Source organism: Onychostoma macrolepis, chromosome 11 (genome assembly GCF_012432095.1).
Source record: "Onychostoma macrolepis isolate SWU-2019 chromosome 11, ASM1243209v1, whole genome shotgun sequence".
Classification (NCBI taxonomy): Eukaryota; Metazoa; Chordata; class Actinopteri; order Cypriniformes; family Cyprinidae; genus Onychostoma; species Onychostoma macrolepis.
The window spans coordinates 27463226-27479719 of record NC_081165.1 but is presented as its reverse complement, the minus strand read 5'-3'; the positions used below and the strand labels follow the sequence as shown (position 1 = coordinate 27479719).

The window sequence follows — 16494 nt, the reverse complement described above, 5'->3', positions numbered from 1 at the left end:
TAATAATAATAATAATTGTGTATAATGTGCCCTGGGAAATACATATTAAACAAGACATGACTCGGATTCATGACTTTATTCCTATTGTATCAGATTACGTTGTTGAGTTGAGTTTAATATGCTTCAACTGGACTCAGAATTGTTTAATGTATTTTTGGAAAAATGTGCATATGGACATAAATGTTGACATTTTTAAGTAATTTATAATGATGTGGTGATTCGAGGGAAATGACTGAGTAAATTGAGATAATAAGCTCAAATGTACTAAAGACTATAGGCTATAAATAGGGATTTGCTGGAGCATTAACCCCTGGTTTCCCAGACGAGGCTTAGGCTAGTCCCAGACTAAAATGCATGCCTCAACTGAAAATATCTTGCTCTGACATGTCTTAAAATATGTCAGTATCATTGTTCTGTGTACACCTGTAATGTTTTCTTCTAAGGCATTTTTGTAAAAGTTGCGTAATTGAACTAAGGCCTAGTCCTGGCTTAAGCTAAGCCTCGTTTGTGAAACCGGGCATTATGTGTATTATCTCATGAGTCAGCGGTCTGAGTGGCTATATAAATTGCAAACAAGTAAAATGTTATTTCTTTGTAGATTATATAACAACAACAGACAGGTAAGAAGCATTATTTGAGAAAAGGGCATACTAATATAATAGGCGCAGAGCTGTAACAGAACTAACTTTACCCTGCGCTGACGTAATTTCCGATTTTTGTGGAAAAGGCTAATCTCTGGCCCAGTGCACTGACTAGCGGTAGTCTGCGTCTCGGCCTGCAGTGTGTTAATTAGCGTCTCTTTGTGCCCATGTCTTTAATTGATTGATCGGCCGGTGTGTGTGTGGAGTTCTCCGGTCTGCTCTCGCTGCTCACCCAATCCGTCACGCCGCTGCTCACGCGGACAGCAGCACTACATTACAGCATCGTTAGCTCAGCGATCTCCTGAGCCCCGCTCTCAACACACACCATTACCAAATCCCACAAGCCCGCGCTCTCCTTCTCCTATTATACCTGTCTGTCTTTCTCCGTGGCTCTCGTTGGACTCTGAGGGGAAGTTAATGGATGCTCTTTTCCTGTCCCATATAAAGTTTCAGGTGGCACTGTTTTGGATACTTTCAAGAGAAACGGTCAATATTTACGTTCACGTCATCTTCATACTTAATCAGGTCAGTCAGACGCCATTTTGAATTTAATGCTACGAGACTGACGGCCTTTACAACTTAACCTTACAGCTTTCAAAACTTTTTGTCCACTGAAAGATTTATTTTTCTGTCAGAAAGACATTTCGTCAGCTTAATGTTGTTAAACAGTACAATCCATCCCTCACGAAAATGAAAAAATAAATAGATTAAAACATGGTTACAGTTAAACTATGGTAAACACAAATGAAACATGCTTTTGCTACACTAACCATAGTTCAATCATGGTATTTGTAGTAAAACTGTGAATTGATTACTACACTCTTACTTTAATGCATGGTTCATTTTCGTAAGGAATCGAACACAAGGGATTGAGTGCATGTAGGCTATTCTTTCCCTCACAGCCTCGTTTTCATTCCTGTCAAAATTTAAATATGGTGCGACCCTCACTTAAGTTTAAGTTTGTTAAGTTGTATTGACAGTGTTTTTGGCTAGAAGCGTTTTCGAAATTAAAAAGTATGTGTACGCTAATGCATTGCACTTACAATGGACAGCTGTATGGCAGACGTTGGATTTGGATAAATAAAGACGTTTGTATATATATGCCTCATATTTCATAGCCTCATTACATTTCACTTTTATCCAGATGAGGAATAATGCCACAAAAACAGTTCATGCTTGGAGTTTAGTAACATGAGAAGTGCCACAAAGTTCTCAGAAAAGTACAAGCTAGTAAAGATGACATGGATTTCAGCTCTCGTCATGTAAAACCAATAAACCTGGTAACTTTAAGGTAGACGTAAGGATAAGATGTAAGTGATGTAACAACTCTTACATAGAGACAATCCATCTATGGGAATTACGTCAGAAATACAACCAAAAGTTCACCGATACAGAAAAACACTTCCACTGCTTTAAAATCCTCTGGTACTCTTGCCCCATAGACCTCCACTGTAACTGAGGGACAAGTCAAAAATTTTGTCACTGGCAATCAATAGTATCTCAGAAATGCCTGTGATAATCAAAAACCATGCAAATACGAAATGAGTAAAATTAGTATCATCTTTATAAACAAATTGCTCTAGATAGCATGCACACTTTAATTGTCTTATATCATTAAGGCAGATGCAGTTCTCTCAGAAGGTCACTAGGGTCGTGTCTTTACAATGCCTTTCAACCCACTGCACGTGCTCTGGCAATTTCCCTTTTGTCCGCTCTCAAACTTCAACGCTTTTTCCCTGATTTTTTCTTTCTTTTTCATCCTCAGGCTATTCCTCCTAAGGCTATTTTCCCTGCTCTTTCATTTCTCAGAGAGAATACGAAATTCCAGCTATCAGAAACGGGAGATCAAACGAGGCCTCGGCTGAATTCACTGTCAGAATAAAACCATTTGTTCCTGAGGCTTTTACTCCGAAGACCTCGTCCCTGGACCGTTTCTTTCTTCAAGTGTGTGTTTTATGAGGTTTAGGCAGCCACTCCTCTGGGTCAGTCTGCCACTGTTCATTTGAGAAAACATGGTGGTTTACTCCAGAACCTGCTCAGTATGCACAAGACGCACGTTCAGTTCTCTTAAAGTAGCCTGCTCTCAAACGAAATGAAAAGAAAAACTATTTCTAAAGTCATGTGACTGCCTGTTGCCTGACTTGTCTTCAAGTGACCGACATGTGACACACAAGCAAGAGAAATGTATTACCAGCACAGGATAAGAGCAGATTGCATTTACGTTCTACATCCATTAACACTCTAACACCATGACAAAAACAAGAAAGATCCAAAGACTCAATTCCTGTAGCTCAATCAGTGAAGCATGGTGCTAACAACAGCAAGGTTATGGGTTCGATTCCCAGGGAAAGCAAGAACTGATGTGTACACTGAATGCAATGCATCAAACCAAAGGCATTAAACTCTTGGTCAAATATTCTTCACAAACGCCTTGAGTGTAAAATGAAGCAAACAACACTGTAGTAGAAAAACAACAATATTGTATTTCATTAAAAATGTACAAAAGATATCTACATGATCCAGCCTTGTAAAAGGAATCTGTGTACAACAGGACAGTTTAAACGTGTTTCTGTATATTGAGTTCAACAGTCTGTGATAACCAGTTGTGCGGTTTGCTCAGAGTTTGGTTCAGACTTGAGGGTTGCAGTCTCTTTAGAGCGATGTTACGTTCCTGTGATTCCATTCAGGTGTTCAGTAAATCGAAACAAAATGAGGGATTTCTGATTCTGAACCACACTTTCAAGTGTCAAGTTTTACATGTCATAATATTTTATCTGCATATTCATTTGGAACCTCTCTCCTGTCTAGTACAAACAAGGATAGGAAGCATAATATTACATTTAATTTACAGAATATACAAAACCTCTTCATATCCTTTGAAGAGGACAGAAAAGATACAGTCCCATACTGCTAGAGTAATGTAATTCCTGCATATGCTTGTGCACAGCGAGGCACTTGTTCCTGTGTTCATGTCATCAATTCAGAAGTCGTATAAAAATACAGGACTGTCGCTTATCAAATTCTCTGTCTGTTCATATGTGCTGTACATACACTGGTCTAAGGCAAAGTATGGCTTCTTGAACAAAACAAAAAGATGCTACTAAAGTTTCAACTAATACTATACATAATACACTTTTAAAAAGCATGTAAAAATGTTTACGCAATATCATGTCCTTGTTCAAAGTCATACACCTTAAAAGCTGTCTCTTTAAATCTTGTGCTTGTACTTCCTGTTTTTCCTATGACATCATATTGAGGAACTTGCTCTCCTCTGCGAGCGCAGTCAGCATGGAGCTCATGTCTGCGATGGCCATATTGCCGATTCCCGCAGGGACCGGGGCAACGTCACTGAGTTCCTGGGCGTGGTGAGGCGGGAGGAATTCTGGGATAGGCTGCGGAGGAGGGTGGGGCTTAAAGTTCCGGACACGAGGCTGGAGTGGTCGCCGTCATCCAGCATGGCATCAAAGTCGATCTGCGGATGCTCGGCTCCATTTGAATCCACTGTGCTGGAGACCTGATTTGTTTCAGGGGAGCCCACGGAGGCCATGGCTGCGCTCTCTGCATCCGCCATTCCCAGACTGCTGGAATTGAACATGTGAATCTGCCCAGTGTAGAACATGCCGTTGGTATTTGTGCTGTTAACACCCACATCAGCCGATTTTTTGGGACTGGCCTCGGAGGTGTCATATGTGGGGCTAAAGTTGGATTGTGGGTAACCAAGTTGCTGTGCTGCAGTTGTCGTTGGCCCTGAGAGCTGCCGGCTGTAGGGTTTGGGTTCTGTGGGCGGCCTTGGCTGTAGCAGTCCGTGGTTTCCGTTCAGTGTGGGATTCTGGGCCGGAATGGCATAGCCTTGCTGGTTGATGTTCATCTGGGAATAATTTCCCTGATTATTTGGAAAAGTGGCATTGCTTTGACTAGCCACCGGCTGAGCTCGTACCCTGTTATTCTGGACGCTGCCAGGCTGTGCCGTCAGCGTTTTACCAGAAGGACTCAGCAAACCTACACTGATGTCATTCGAAGCAGAACCCTGATGGTAACCATGCAGAAAGTTAGCCTGCTCTGTGTTAGCCGGGTGTAGTGGTTGCCTCTGGTTGATCCTCTGGGAATTAAACTCGCTATTCCGTTGCACGTGACTCTGCTGGGCAGCGTGAGCGAGGTTGTGACTCATCAGCCCAACTTGTTGGTTGGAGTTGATATTCTGAAAGGGGGTGAGGTTTTGTTTTTGTTGGAGTGCGGTGAGGTTTCCCCGCCCTGATCCCTGCTTGGTTTGGCCGTGAGATGAATCCACTGTCCCCGAACTGACCTCATTCCACTGCACCGGCATCTGGCTCTTTTTGTCATTAGGGGAACCTGGAAACGTCTGCTGGGAGCTTGGAGCTGCAATTTGTCGCGTTACGGCATTCATGTTGCCTTCCACCAAGGCTAGTCGTCTCTGGTAATGGGACTGTTGTGGGGAGCCAAAGCTGTGGATGGTCTGTCCAGAGTGGTGGCGGTACGCTGTCCCTGCATGTTGGACAGAATCTCCATTTTGAGATGTAAGGTACTGAACGACATCATCAGGCAACATCACTGCATCATCAAGACCATTGTTTTGATTGTCCATGTCACTCACCATGGTTTCCATCGCAACATTCTCAGAAATGCTAGGAGGTCGGGGTGGATATGGGTGGCGGTTTACATTACCCTCGGACTGGCTGTTGGTTTGTGAAAAGTGTCGACTAGATGCAGGAGGGTGTAATGACTGATAGGGGTTCACATTGGACATGCTGTTGTAACGTTGCTGGAGGGAATGCTGCTCTGTGCCCACTCTTCTAACTGGGTCGCTTGCTCTTCGAGTGATGTTTCCCATCACCTCATGGGGCAAGACGCTACGGTGAGAATAGCTGGTGTCACTACACCTTCTGGGAACTGAAGGGGGATGGATAGGGAGCGTGGCCATTTCATGGGAATCCCCTAACAGGGCCATCCGAGTCCTTAGGCTCATGCAGTCCATATTAGGAAGAGGGGTGGGTGGAGCGCCTCCTGTGGCAGCAGCATACTTGGCTTTGAGTCTGTAGTGTTGGGCAGGAGTCAGACTGAGTAAACTGGGGAGTCCTCCATATTGGCTGGCCTCGCTGGACCTTCTAGACAAATCGGTGGAAATGGGGTCATAGGAGCCGGCCGAGCTGATGTTGTTAAGACGGCCTCCAGGTTGCGAGGTTTGGCTGGACCGGCGGCTGGAATAGCAAGGCGAGATTCCAGATGAACGACGGCTGAGGGTGTAAGCTGAGCTCACGGTGCTGGCTAGGCTGTCACGACGCTCCACCAGCTGACTCAGAACCGTAGTCTCTCCAGGACAAAGGTCGCCCAAGCGTGGGCTGGAGATGGAAAGCCCTGGATCACACAGACCGCCAGAACCTTCCAATAAAGAACCTGCAACAGAGAATAGCTGAATTTAGAGAAATAAAAACTGGATTTGGGGTAGGGTTTGTGTGTTTTGCTTTGTGTATGTGAGTGTGTATGTGTACAGGGATTGGCTCTTCATCAAGGAACGTGACTGGTGGATCTTGAGGCGGAAGACTTTAAAAGGGCGGCGCTACCAAAACATGGGGAGCGCACTTTGGCGTTTGCTGTTGTGGCGTGAAGAGCTCCGGATTCCGCCTCCGCCAACAGATCACCAACGGCTTAGTGGTTATTGTTTGTGGTTGTTTTAATTTGTGGTTTATTCTGTTTATACTAAGAAAATTATCTGGAGTGTAGGAGAGGTCTGCTATTTGTTTTTGATCTGGTTTTGCACTGTGTTTTTGTTTAGGGAGTTAGGGAAGATCATTTGTATTTTCTTTTCTTTGTACTTAGGTTATTTATATACCTTTATTTTATTTAGTTCTTTTTGTTTGTTATTTTGGCCTTGGGCCTCTCTGAAGCTAATGCTCCTTGTATTCTTTATATTGTTCTTTAATAAATTAATGTGTTGGATTTTTAAATTTATGTGTTGTTTTGGTGATCTGTTGGCTGTGGCCGGAATCCCGTTAACATCATCCGTTTGCGTCTCACCCTATTAATATGGGTCGTAACAATCAGTGGTGGAAAAGTATATCAAATCTATCTTCTTTTCAGTTTGTTTACTCACTGATATTGATGGGTGGAAGCTTTGTGCTGGGGGCAGGAGGAGTTGGGTTTGCCCAGGAGCACGAGTTCCTCACTGACTTCAGCCTTTCCTGCTTCAGGTGCGTGAGTCTGTAAGCAGGGCTAGCGTTCTTCCGAAGATGGAGGCCCAACATCCCTGTGGAGACGGTGGAATCCACAAGGGGCAAGTCGTCCAGGGCGCTCAGATCTCCCATGCTGCCCCCGCTGAGTCCTATCGGCTCTACTCCACCGTCATGGTGGGAGGCACTGCCAAGTGGTGACGGCTCGCTGCTACATGATGACTGACCACCAGGGCTGGACTGATACATCTGAGGGGGACAGATGGAAAGTTTGATTACCCAAGAAGCTCAATGGAGAGAATGACCTAAAAGCGACAGAATGCAAACACAGCAACATGCAAACATGACCCTTACAATCACTTTCCCAAGTGTAAATTGCAAATAATGAGCATACTGAGTCGAGGTTTGGGAAAACACCCTTCCTCTAGACACATCTCACGTCTTTTTCATCCCCCTCACGATCTTCTCAGAAAGCTAGGTTAAGTGCCTGACAAATCGTTATTTCCTATGGCAACCTCTTTGTGCATTATGCATGAGGCCTGGCATGAATACACAAAGGGGAATGCTCTCAACATAAATAAGGTACGCACGTCTTTGTAGTCACGTCATTTGACAGTGCATCCCTTGAATGAAGCAAATGTATTCTGTCCCCACGTGAACGGGGGAGCCGTTCTTGATCACAGCTTGATCACTGGCACTATTTGTTCAGGACACAAAAACAGTCCCACTGATATAATATTAATCCACTAATGGCTTTTATCCTTGAGTGCCGGGTGGGAGCGTTAGATCTCGGGACTGTGGGGGGATTGGGTTGGATTTTTGGGGTGGAAGCCCATGGGAAATTAAAAGCCCTCTGTGCGCCAACAGATCTCAGGCAATTACACAATGAAGGGGTCCAAATTTTTGATGGAGTGATGAATTCAACACCAAAATATCTTTGACAGAAAGAGGTGTCCTATCATACTGTATCCTGAATTTGATGTTACAGCTCTGAGCTTTTCATGATACAACCCCATGGAAAAAAAGAAAAAATTAAACATAAAAAAGAGAGAATTATGTACAAGACATACTGTAAATGGGCAGCTGACATACACAGAAACGTTGAAATTAAAAAATGTGCATAGAAATTCAGTTTAAATATGCTGGTAAACTGGAGACTATTTTAAAAATGGACTGGTCATGAATTTACATATTTCCCTTAAAAAATCAATTAGCGTCTTGTTGAGTGACTCAAAAAATCAAGTTCTAAATGGCCAATCTCTTGGGGATCAGGACACCAACAGGAATTTTCAAACTTGTTAGTTTGAAAAGAAGATGATACATTTGTAATGTATGTGCAGTTACTTTCATATTCATTTTCTTTACACAAATATATTTTGATGTTGGAAAAGAGTTCAAAATCCTGTCATTTGTCAACTGCCCAATAAAAATAACTGTGGAAACCGACCGATATTAAGACATTAAAACAAGATCCGCGCTCACCTCAGTAAAGTCTGTCCTTACGGAAAGTGTATGGGAGAGAAACAGGAAAGAGATAGCAGGAAGCACATGTAGAGAGAGCGGTTAAAGATGGACAGATCACTGCAGCATGCTTTGTTAGTATGCCTGGATTAGCATAACCTCTGATGGACAAAAACATTTTAATGTATATTTAATCAGCAATGAATAATATATTTGGGAGTACAGATTACAGGCATGCAAAACACGACTCTTGTTATTCAAATTACATACATTTTGTTATGCATCCATAAAGATCAAACACAATAGTTTTTTGGGCCATAAACATACTTGTGTAGAGTTTGTTTTGGGCCTCATTCACACCATATCTTACCATAGAGTTCTCTGTTTTTATGGACTTGACCTGCAGATAGTCCTCGACACCTCTAGTCGTGCTGTTGGCTTCGAGTTTTTCCTCCGCCGTTCGGACCGAAAGCTTGGTTCCCGCTTCGTTCTCTCCATTCTCCTTGGGCGGATGAGGTCGGGACGGCAGGTCGCCTCGTTGTTTCTTAGTGACGTGAGCTTCGGGGCCGTGGACGGTTTTGACGTGTTTCCGGAGCGAGCTGGGATCGGTGTAGCGCTTCGTGCAGCCCGGGATCTTACACACGTAGGGTTTCTGCGGAGATAAATATCACTCAGTTTCACACGACCCTCTAACAGTCAAATGTACGACTTTGAATTAGAGTTTTATCTCTTCCTGTTAAGTCAGATTATCTTCAAATGGAGCGGTAGATGAATGCACAATTAGAGGAATAAATTACGACGCGTGCGCTGACATACTGATTGTGCGAATGCTAAGCGTTGGTGATGCATGGCTGTTTACTAATAAAGTTGAGACGAAATGATCTTTCTCCCTCCTTAAGCTCGTGATGGATCAACCCAGAAGGGAAATGGCGCCAGGTTTCATTTTCTATGCGCGGTCTGCAGGTGGTCTGTTTCTCCGTTGGGGACGTGCTTGATTCTCACTAATGCATTGTGGGTTGCCGTACTCATTAGCTTCACAGCTCATTATTCACGCGCACACATTGCACACACGTTGCCGGTTAATGGGACAGCGTTGGGCGTCCAGGAGCAATCACTACACATGATGAGGGAATGCGTAAACAAATCTAATTCTGGCCTAAATTTGTTAGCGTATGCTGAAAATGGCACATTTACATAGCATTAGGCAGTTAGCAGATCCTTAATGCCACAGTGAAGTAGATTATCTGATCCTTCCTCTGAAGAACGACTATGGGGTGGCATGCACCCGAAACTCCCGCGTGGATGACGTTAACTGATCTAATGGAGTCGACCCACGTCTTTGCTCAGAGTTTATAGGAATATTTTGTCATAAGCTGCTCACCCTCATGTCGCTAGTTGATTGATAGCGCTTTGTGACGAACAAACTGAAATGTACGTTTTTTTTTCGAAGTAAAGCTCATCTACTCCCACTGTATGTAAAAGAGCAGGTTAAATGCCACATAATTTGTCAAGATGAAGTCTAGGTCACCCCGATATTAAAAAATAAATTATAAAGAAAATTAAGCCTATAGGACCATTAAGATTGTTTGCATTTTCACAGTATTTTCATGATTCACCTACCTAATTCTAATTACTATTTTTATTATTACCATGAAAATGTCATTCTCATTACTGTAATGCAGAAATATTTAGAATATTATTTATTAATGTACTTTACACAATATTTATACATCATGATAGCATCTGTTGTACTGCTGTTTTATTTTTTTCAATTAACAATTTATGCTTATTTAAATAAAAACATTTACAGTATTTTGATTGGCTGTAATACAGTAAATTACGAAAAAATCAGAAGTAATATATTTTTATTAGTAAAATAGTAGTTATTTATTATATTTATTATTAGTTAATTAATATTGTGTATATTATTAGTAAAATATTTATACTACTTATTACTTTATTAAATTACATATACATCATGGTAGCTTTTGTTGTACTGCTGTTTTATTTATTTTCACTTAACATGTTATACTGCGGTTGTATTTATTTATGTTTATTGAAATTAAGTATTTTGATTGGTTGTAATACAATAAATTATGCCAAACTCAAAAGTTAAAAAGAAAATAATGTGCAAAATATCTTAAAGGTCCAATTATATATAAATATTTTAATATATTTGAAGTTTTAGTATATTTGAAGGTTTAGTACCGTGTGTGTATATATATATATATATACACATAATTTTTTTACATTATGGTTTCAAATATGACCTGGATTTGTTCATATTTGAGTCATGTATGAATGACAAGAAAGTGAATGTTTGTGTGAACACTTTGATCGCAGAGTTGTGCCAGATGAAGGTGAGTGTGTGTTTACCTCATTGGAGTGTGTGCGGTTCTGGTGTTTGGCTCGGTCCGAGGCGTTGGAGAAGGCCTTGTTGCAGCCCTCGTGCTCACACACATAGGGTTTCTCTCCGGTGTGTGAGCGCAGGTGTGTTTTCAGATTCTCCAGACGTGAGTATGCCTTAGAGCAGCCCTCGAACTGAAACACACACACACGCACATTCATAAAGCTCATCTGACAGATGCTTTTATCCACTTGCTTTGCAATTTAAGTAATTTTTACTTAATTTTTTTTTAATATATATATTAGTTCATGCACCTTGGTGTTGCTAGTGCCATGATGTATTGTTTGGAATTCACACTGAATTATGCTTGATATAATACACTTTAACATGTTTAATATATATGTTAAACATATATGTTAATATATATGTATCTTGGCCATAGTTTGGGGACACAAACACAAGTTTTCTTAGCTGTTGCTTTTGGACATTTCTAAATAATAATAATAATAATAATAATAATAATAATAATAACAATAATAATAATAATTATTATTATTATTATTGATCATTTCTAAAGTATAAAAATCCAAGTTTTCTTAGCTGTAGTTTGAGGACATTGCATTTTAATTATTATTATTATTATTATTATTATTTTGGCTGTAGTATTGGGACATTTTAAGTCTGATCTATTTATTTATTTATTTTTAAATGCATTTTAAAGTATAAAAATCCAAGTTTTCTTAGCTGTAGTTTGAGGACATTGCATGTTTTGGGTTTTTGGCTGTAGTTTTGGGACATTATGCATTTATTTATGCATTTTGCAAACATTAAAAAAGTTTCATTATTGCTATTATTATTATTATCTGTTTATATATATATATATATATATATATATATATATATATATATATATTTATAACATTTTTAAGTATAAAAATGCAATTTTCCTTAGCTTGTAGTTTTGGGACATTTAAAGTTATTTAAAAAAAAAAATCCAAATATTTTTTATCCATTTTTAAAATATAACAATGTATTTAAAATATTTGCATTATTAATTTTTTATATTTTATTTTGTATACATTTTTTAAAGTATGTAAAAACGCATTCTTAGCTGTAGTTTGGGGACATTTATGCTTTTTTAAAGAATAAAAATGCAACTGTTATTTGATGGTTAGAGTTAATCTGTACTAGCTCTACGGTACGCCCTCATTCAGACAGCTAGTTAACTGAAGGTGTGTGTGCGACTGACTCACAGTGCACTTGTGTGGTTTCTCCCCGGTGTGTCTGCGCATATGAACCACCAGCATGTACTGCGCTTTAAAGGGCTTCTGCTCGCGCGAACACTCCTCCCAGCGGCACACGAACTCCTTCTTCTCCCCGTGGATGTGTTCGTTATTGATGTGCTGCGAACACACAAACACAACAGCTCACTTTCACTCTGTGTCTCGGACGTCTCGCCTCCCTTTGTAATGTCAGCGTTGTGTTTAAGGTCTAATTGGCCGTGCCGTTTTCACGTGTCGTGCAAAAAAACAGCACAATTGGTGTCGTTTGGACGCAAGACTTAGGAAAATAAAGCAATTTGAGCTTCTGAGGAGCCTATTTGCCTATTGGCCAGTTGAAGAGCAACGCCATCCATCACGAGCGTCTGCGTTCTCTGCGTCTGTCAGATAGGAATAAGAACTTCAGATCTGAGAGAGACACGAATTTGCAATTACTAACACACTCTCTGTGTACTTACGGCTTTTAAGGGATTCTTGGTAATGTACACAAACGCTGTGGGATTGTTTCTCTTCACTTTTCTTAATCATTTTTGAAGCCTCAGTGTCTTTGAATCAACTGGTGTTTTGGTGAACATTCAAGTCTAAATAAATCACTCAGAGAAGTAGCCTGAACTTTATTGAAATTATATGCGTATATATTAGTGCTGTCAAACGATTAATCGCATACAAAATAAAAGTTTTTGTTTGCATAATATGAGTGTGTGTTCTGTGTATATTTATTATGTATATATAAATACACACACATGCATGTATATATTTTGAAAATATTTACATGTATTTACATATCTATATTTATATAATTTATATTAGAAATAAATATGAAATAAATATATTTAATATATAAACAGAACATATTTTTCTGAAATATATACATGCATGTGTGTGTATTTATATATACATAATAAATAAATAAATATACGCAGCACAATGATACATATATTATGTAAACAAACACTTTTATTTTGGATGCGATTAATCACGATTAATCATTTGACAGCACTAGTATGTATAATATATATATATATATATACAGTATATACTTACATAAAACATAATGCACCCTGGAATCCATTGTCTCCTTTTTGTAGAAGATTAAATCTCAACTGAGTCACTAAAAATAATTGGTTAAAAAGTTTTTCTTATATATATAACATTCTATATATATATATATATATATATATAACACATTATATATATATATATATATATATATATATATATATATATATATATATATATAAATTAAATAAATTAAATGAATGAAAGATATACTTGTTTTTATGTATATATTATATACACAATATACATATATAATATACATAATTAAATACATAATTTAGAATTTGTGTGTGTGTGAGATATATATATATATATATATATATATATGATTTCTTTTAAGCTTGCTAATAAAGTTTGAATAGGGTCAAAAGAGTTTGTCTGGAGTGTGTTCACGACTGACTGCTTTCTGTGCGATGGTTTGATGTGCTTTCCTGATCTATCCCAGCATGCACTTGTCCTGTGGCGTTTCTGTGGCATTCCAGCCGATCAGTGAAGCAGAAAGAGAGACGGAGAGAAAGAGCCATTCGTCCCACTGAAACACACTGACTCACTCTCACTGTTCCTTCAGTCACTCAGTGAGATCTTCACTAGATCACACACTCATGATCGTCTGTTTACACAAGTGATACACACTGATAACGGCTTAAAGAGGAACACAGCGCCTGTGTGTGTGTGTGTGTGTGAGTGTGAGTGTGTGTGTGTGTGGATTGTTTCCAGCTCAGGAATGATTCTGAATATTGAATATACAGATAGTTAAAACAAATTAATCTAAGCAATTAAATTATTATAAATAAGATTAAGATTTTTAATTATAATTAATATGATATATTTTCAAATACTGGAGGTTAATGTGTACCTGATTTTCATTTCAAGCTAAAATGTGATGTTTGTTCAATGTTAGAAGTTGATGTAAATCCATATATATATATATTTTAAATATTATATATAGTTAATAAATAAATAAAATTAATTATAATTAAAAATCTTAATCTATTTATAATAATTTAATTGCTTAGATTTTTTTTTTTTAATTATCTGTATATATATATATATATATACTGTATGTAAATTGTTTCAGTGTTGACCAACTTTTATTGAACCAAATCTTGAACCAAGTCCTTCAAGAATTTCTATCATGTATTTATTTTCTTGGATTGTTAACCTGTGGTATTCTAAAACTGCTCAGTTCCACATGGACAGTTCAGATCATCTGCTGAGACAGATTTACGCTGTGGCCTTTGAGTCACAGGTCAAGAGGTCAGAGGTCAGTGACACCTTGTGCCACTCAGCTGCCTCGGTCAAAACTGAGTCTGTAAATTTAGGTAAAAGACGGGACACCTGTGGACCACATTGTACACAAAAACAGTAAACGCTTTGTCATAATGTCACGCCTAATCTGATTGGGCTATTCCTCACTATAAATGCAGGTGAGGCGGGCTAAGTGTCTAAGTGGACGGTTCATGGCTATAATAAGTCGCATACAAATTGGAATTGTTTAGAACTTAATAAATGTTGATTCTGCTGGTATTCAGTGTCAGCCGTCTGTCAGACTATCCCATAACCACACACACACGCACACATGCAAACACACACACACACACACACACACACACACTTACATGCACCAGCTGTTCCTGTGTGTCGTACTCTTTGCTGCAGCCCTCCCAGTGGCAGTTGGTCTCGTACACCACCTCAGCCTCCTGCTTGCAGTCGTCCAAGTCTTCCTTCAGGTCCACTGCGCCGCCCAGATGGTCCTGAGGGGGAACAGCAGCATTACAGCATAAACGCTCTTTAGCGGACTGCTTTGTTAGCAAGAGAAACTGGGTCTCATTTGGTATTAATTGCGTAAATTACTTGCAACTGGATTATTTCACAAGAGATCTTCTGATGAAAAATTTCTGCCTATTGTTAATGAATTTGAAGTATTCTAAATAAGTTAATGAATTTGCATAAAACACCATCTCCATATAAGGGTTTTTGAGTACAGCATTAACTGTCTTACTCTTTATATATAAAATAGAATATACAGTATTTAACATTCAGTGTCTATGTATAAAATTTCATCTTAACTAATTTATAATGACACCCAGACTATCTGATTTTTGCGTACACATGGTTTTAGTTTCCCTGTTTTTGTAAATTTATAATCATGTTTAGTAGAGAATTATTGGTGAATCATATGTTTGTGAAAACATTTGTGCACAGATTTCATGACCTAATGTTTTAGAAAATTTGAGTCGGACCGCATAATTTTTTCATAAGTTTACTCAATATTTAAGCCTAATTTAATCAAATAATTTTTTGTAGTAGAATAAAAAAAAAAACCCAAATGGAGCCAAAGCATCAAGCCAAACATATTGCCAACAACGGACAGACTAAAAACGCAACACACCCATCTGGCATTTGACATTAATTTAATGCCAGAAAGACGTTAACACCAGCAATGGACAGACATCTACCTCCAACGTAGGACAGATGTGGAATTTTGGTTGGAAACGAAAATTGGTTTGACATCAAAACCCAGCGTTGAAATTTGGTTGGAAATAAAAATTGGGTCAGCGTTAAAACCCAATGTAAGGCAAGGCAAGGCAAGTTTATTTATATAGCACATTTCATACACAGTGGTAATTCAAAATGTAGGTTGATGTCAACCTCAACTTTGGCATTACATCAACTTCTTACAATGAACACATAGAATTTCAGTTGGATAGGAAAATTGGGTTGATGTCAAAAGCTAGCGTTGGTTTTAAATTCAATCTCCAACATAGGACAGACGTTGAATTATGGTTGTAAAAACTGGGTTGATGTTAAAACCCAATATTGGCTTGATGTCCTCCTCCAACACTGAACAAACATTACATTTTGGTTAGAAATGAAAATCAGGTTGCAGTCAAAACTCAGTGTTGACGGTAAAATTTCCAACAATGAACACATTGAATTTTGGTTAGAAATGACAATTGGGTTGATGTCAAAACCCAGTGTACATTTGACGTCAACCTCCAACACTGAACAAACGTTGAAATTTGGTTGGAAACAAAAAGATTGACATCAAATCCCAGAGTTGGCTTGAAGTTTCTTCAAATTTTGGTTGGAAGTGAAATTAGATTGACGTCAAAACCCAGTGTTGGCCTGACGCCAGCTTCCAACATTGTACAGATGTTGAATTTTGGTTGTAAAAATCGTAGTGATGTTAAATCCCAACACTGGCTTGATGTCAACCTCCAACGTTGAACAAAGAGTAAACTTGAGTTCAAAATGAAAATCGGATTGCAGTCAAATGTCAGTGTTGACCTGACGTTAAGTCCAACATTGGACAGATGTTTAATTTTGTTTGGAAATGAAAATCACGTTGACGGTTTGCTTGACGTCAACCTACAACACTGAGCAAACATTGAATTTTGTTTGGAAACGAAAATTGAATTGACATCAAAACCCAAACATTGGACAGATGTTGAATTTTGATTGGAAATGAAAATCGCGTTGACAAAAAACCCCCCCAAAAAAGACTACTTTGGTTTTTT

The 16494-nt window shown here is 38.8% G+C and overlaps 1 protein-coding gene across 1 annotated transcript in view; it reads right to left on the bottom strand.

Annotated features, from left to right (window-relative positions):
• Positions 1-3156: 3156 nt before the first annotated feature.
• Positions 3157-16494, bottom strand: part of gli2b (GLI family zinc finger 2b) — a 101014-nt gene continuing 87676 nt past the window's right edge. The window contains 7 exon segments of the mRNA XM_058791927.1: positions 3157-3984; positions 3987-6053; positions 6751-7075; positions 8658-8939; positions 10664-10828; positions 11888-12037; positions 14593-14727. Of these exon segments, the coding sequence (XP_058647910.1) occupies positions 3881-3984; positions 3987-6053; positions 6751-7075; positions 8658-8939; positions 10664-10828; positions 11888-12037; positions 14593-14727 (3228 nt within the window). The 3' untranslated portion in view covers positions 3157-3880.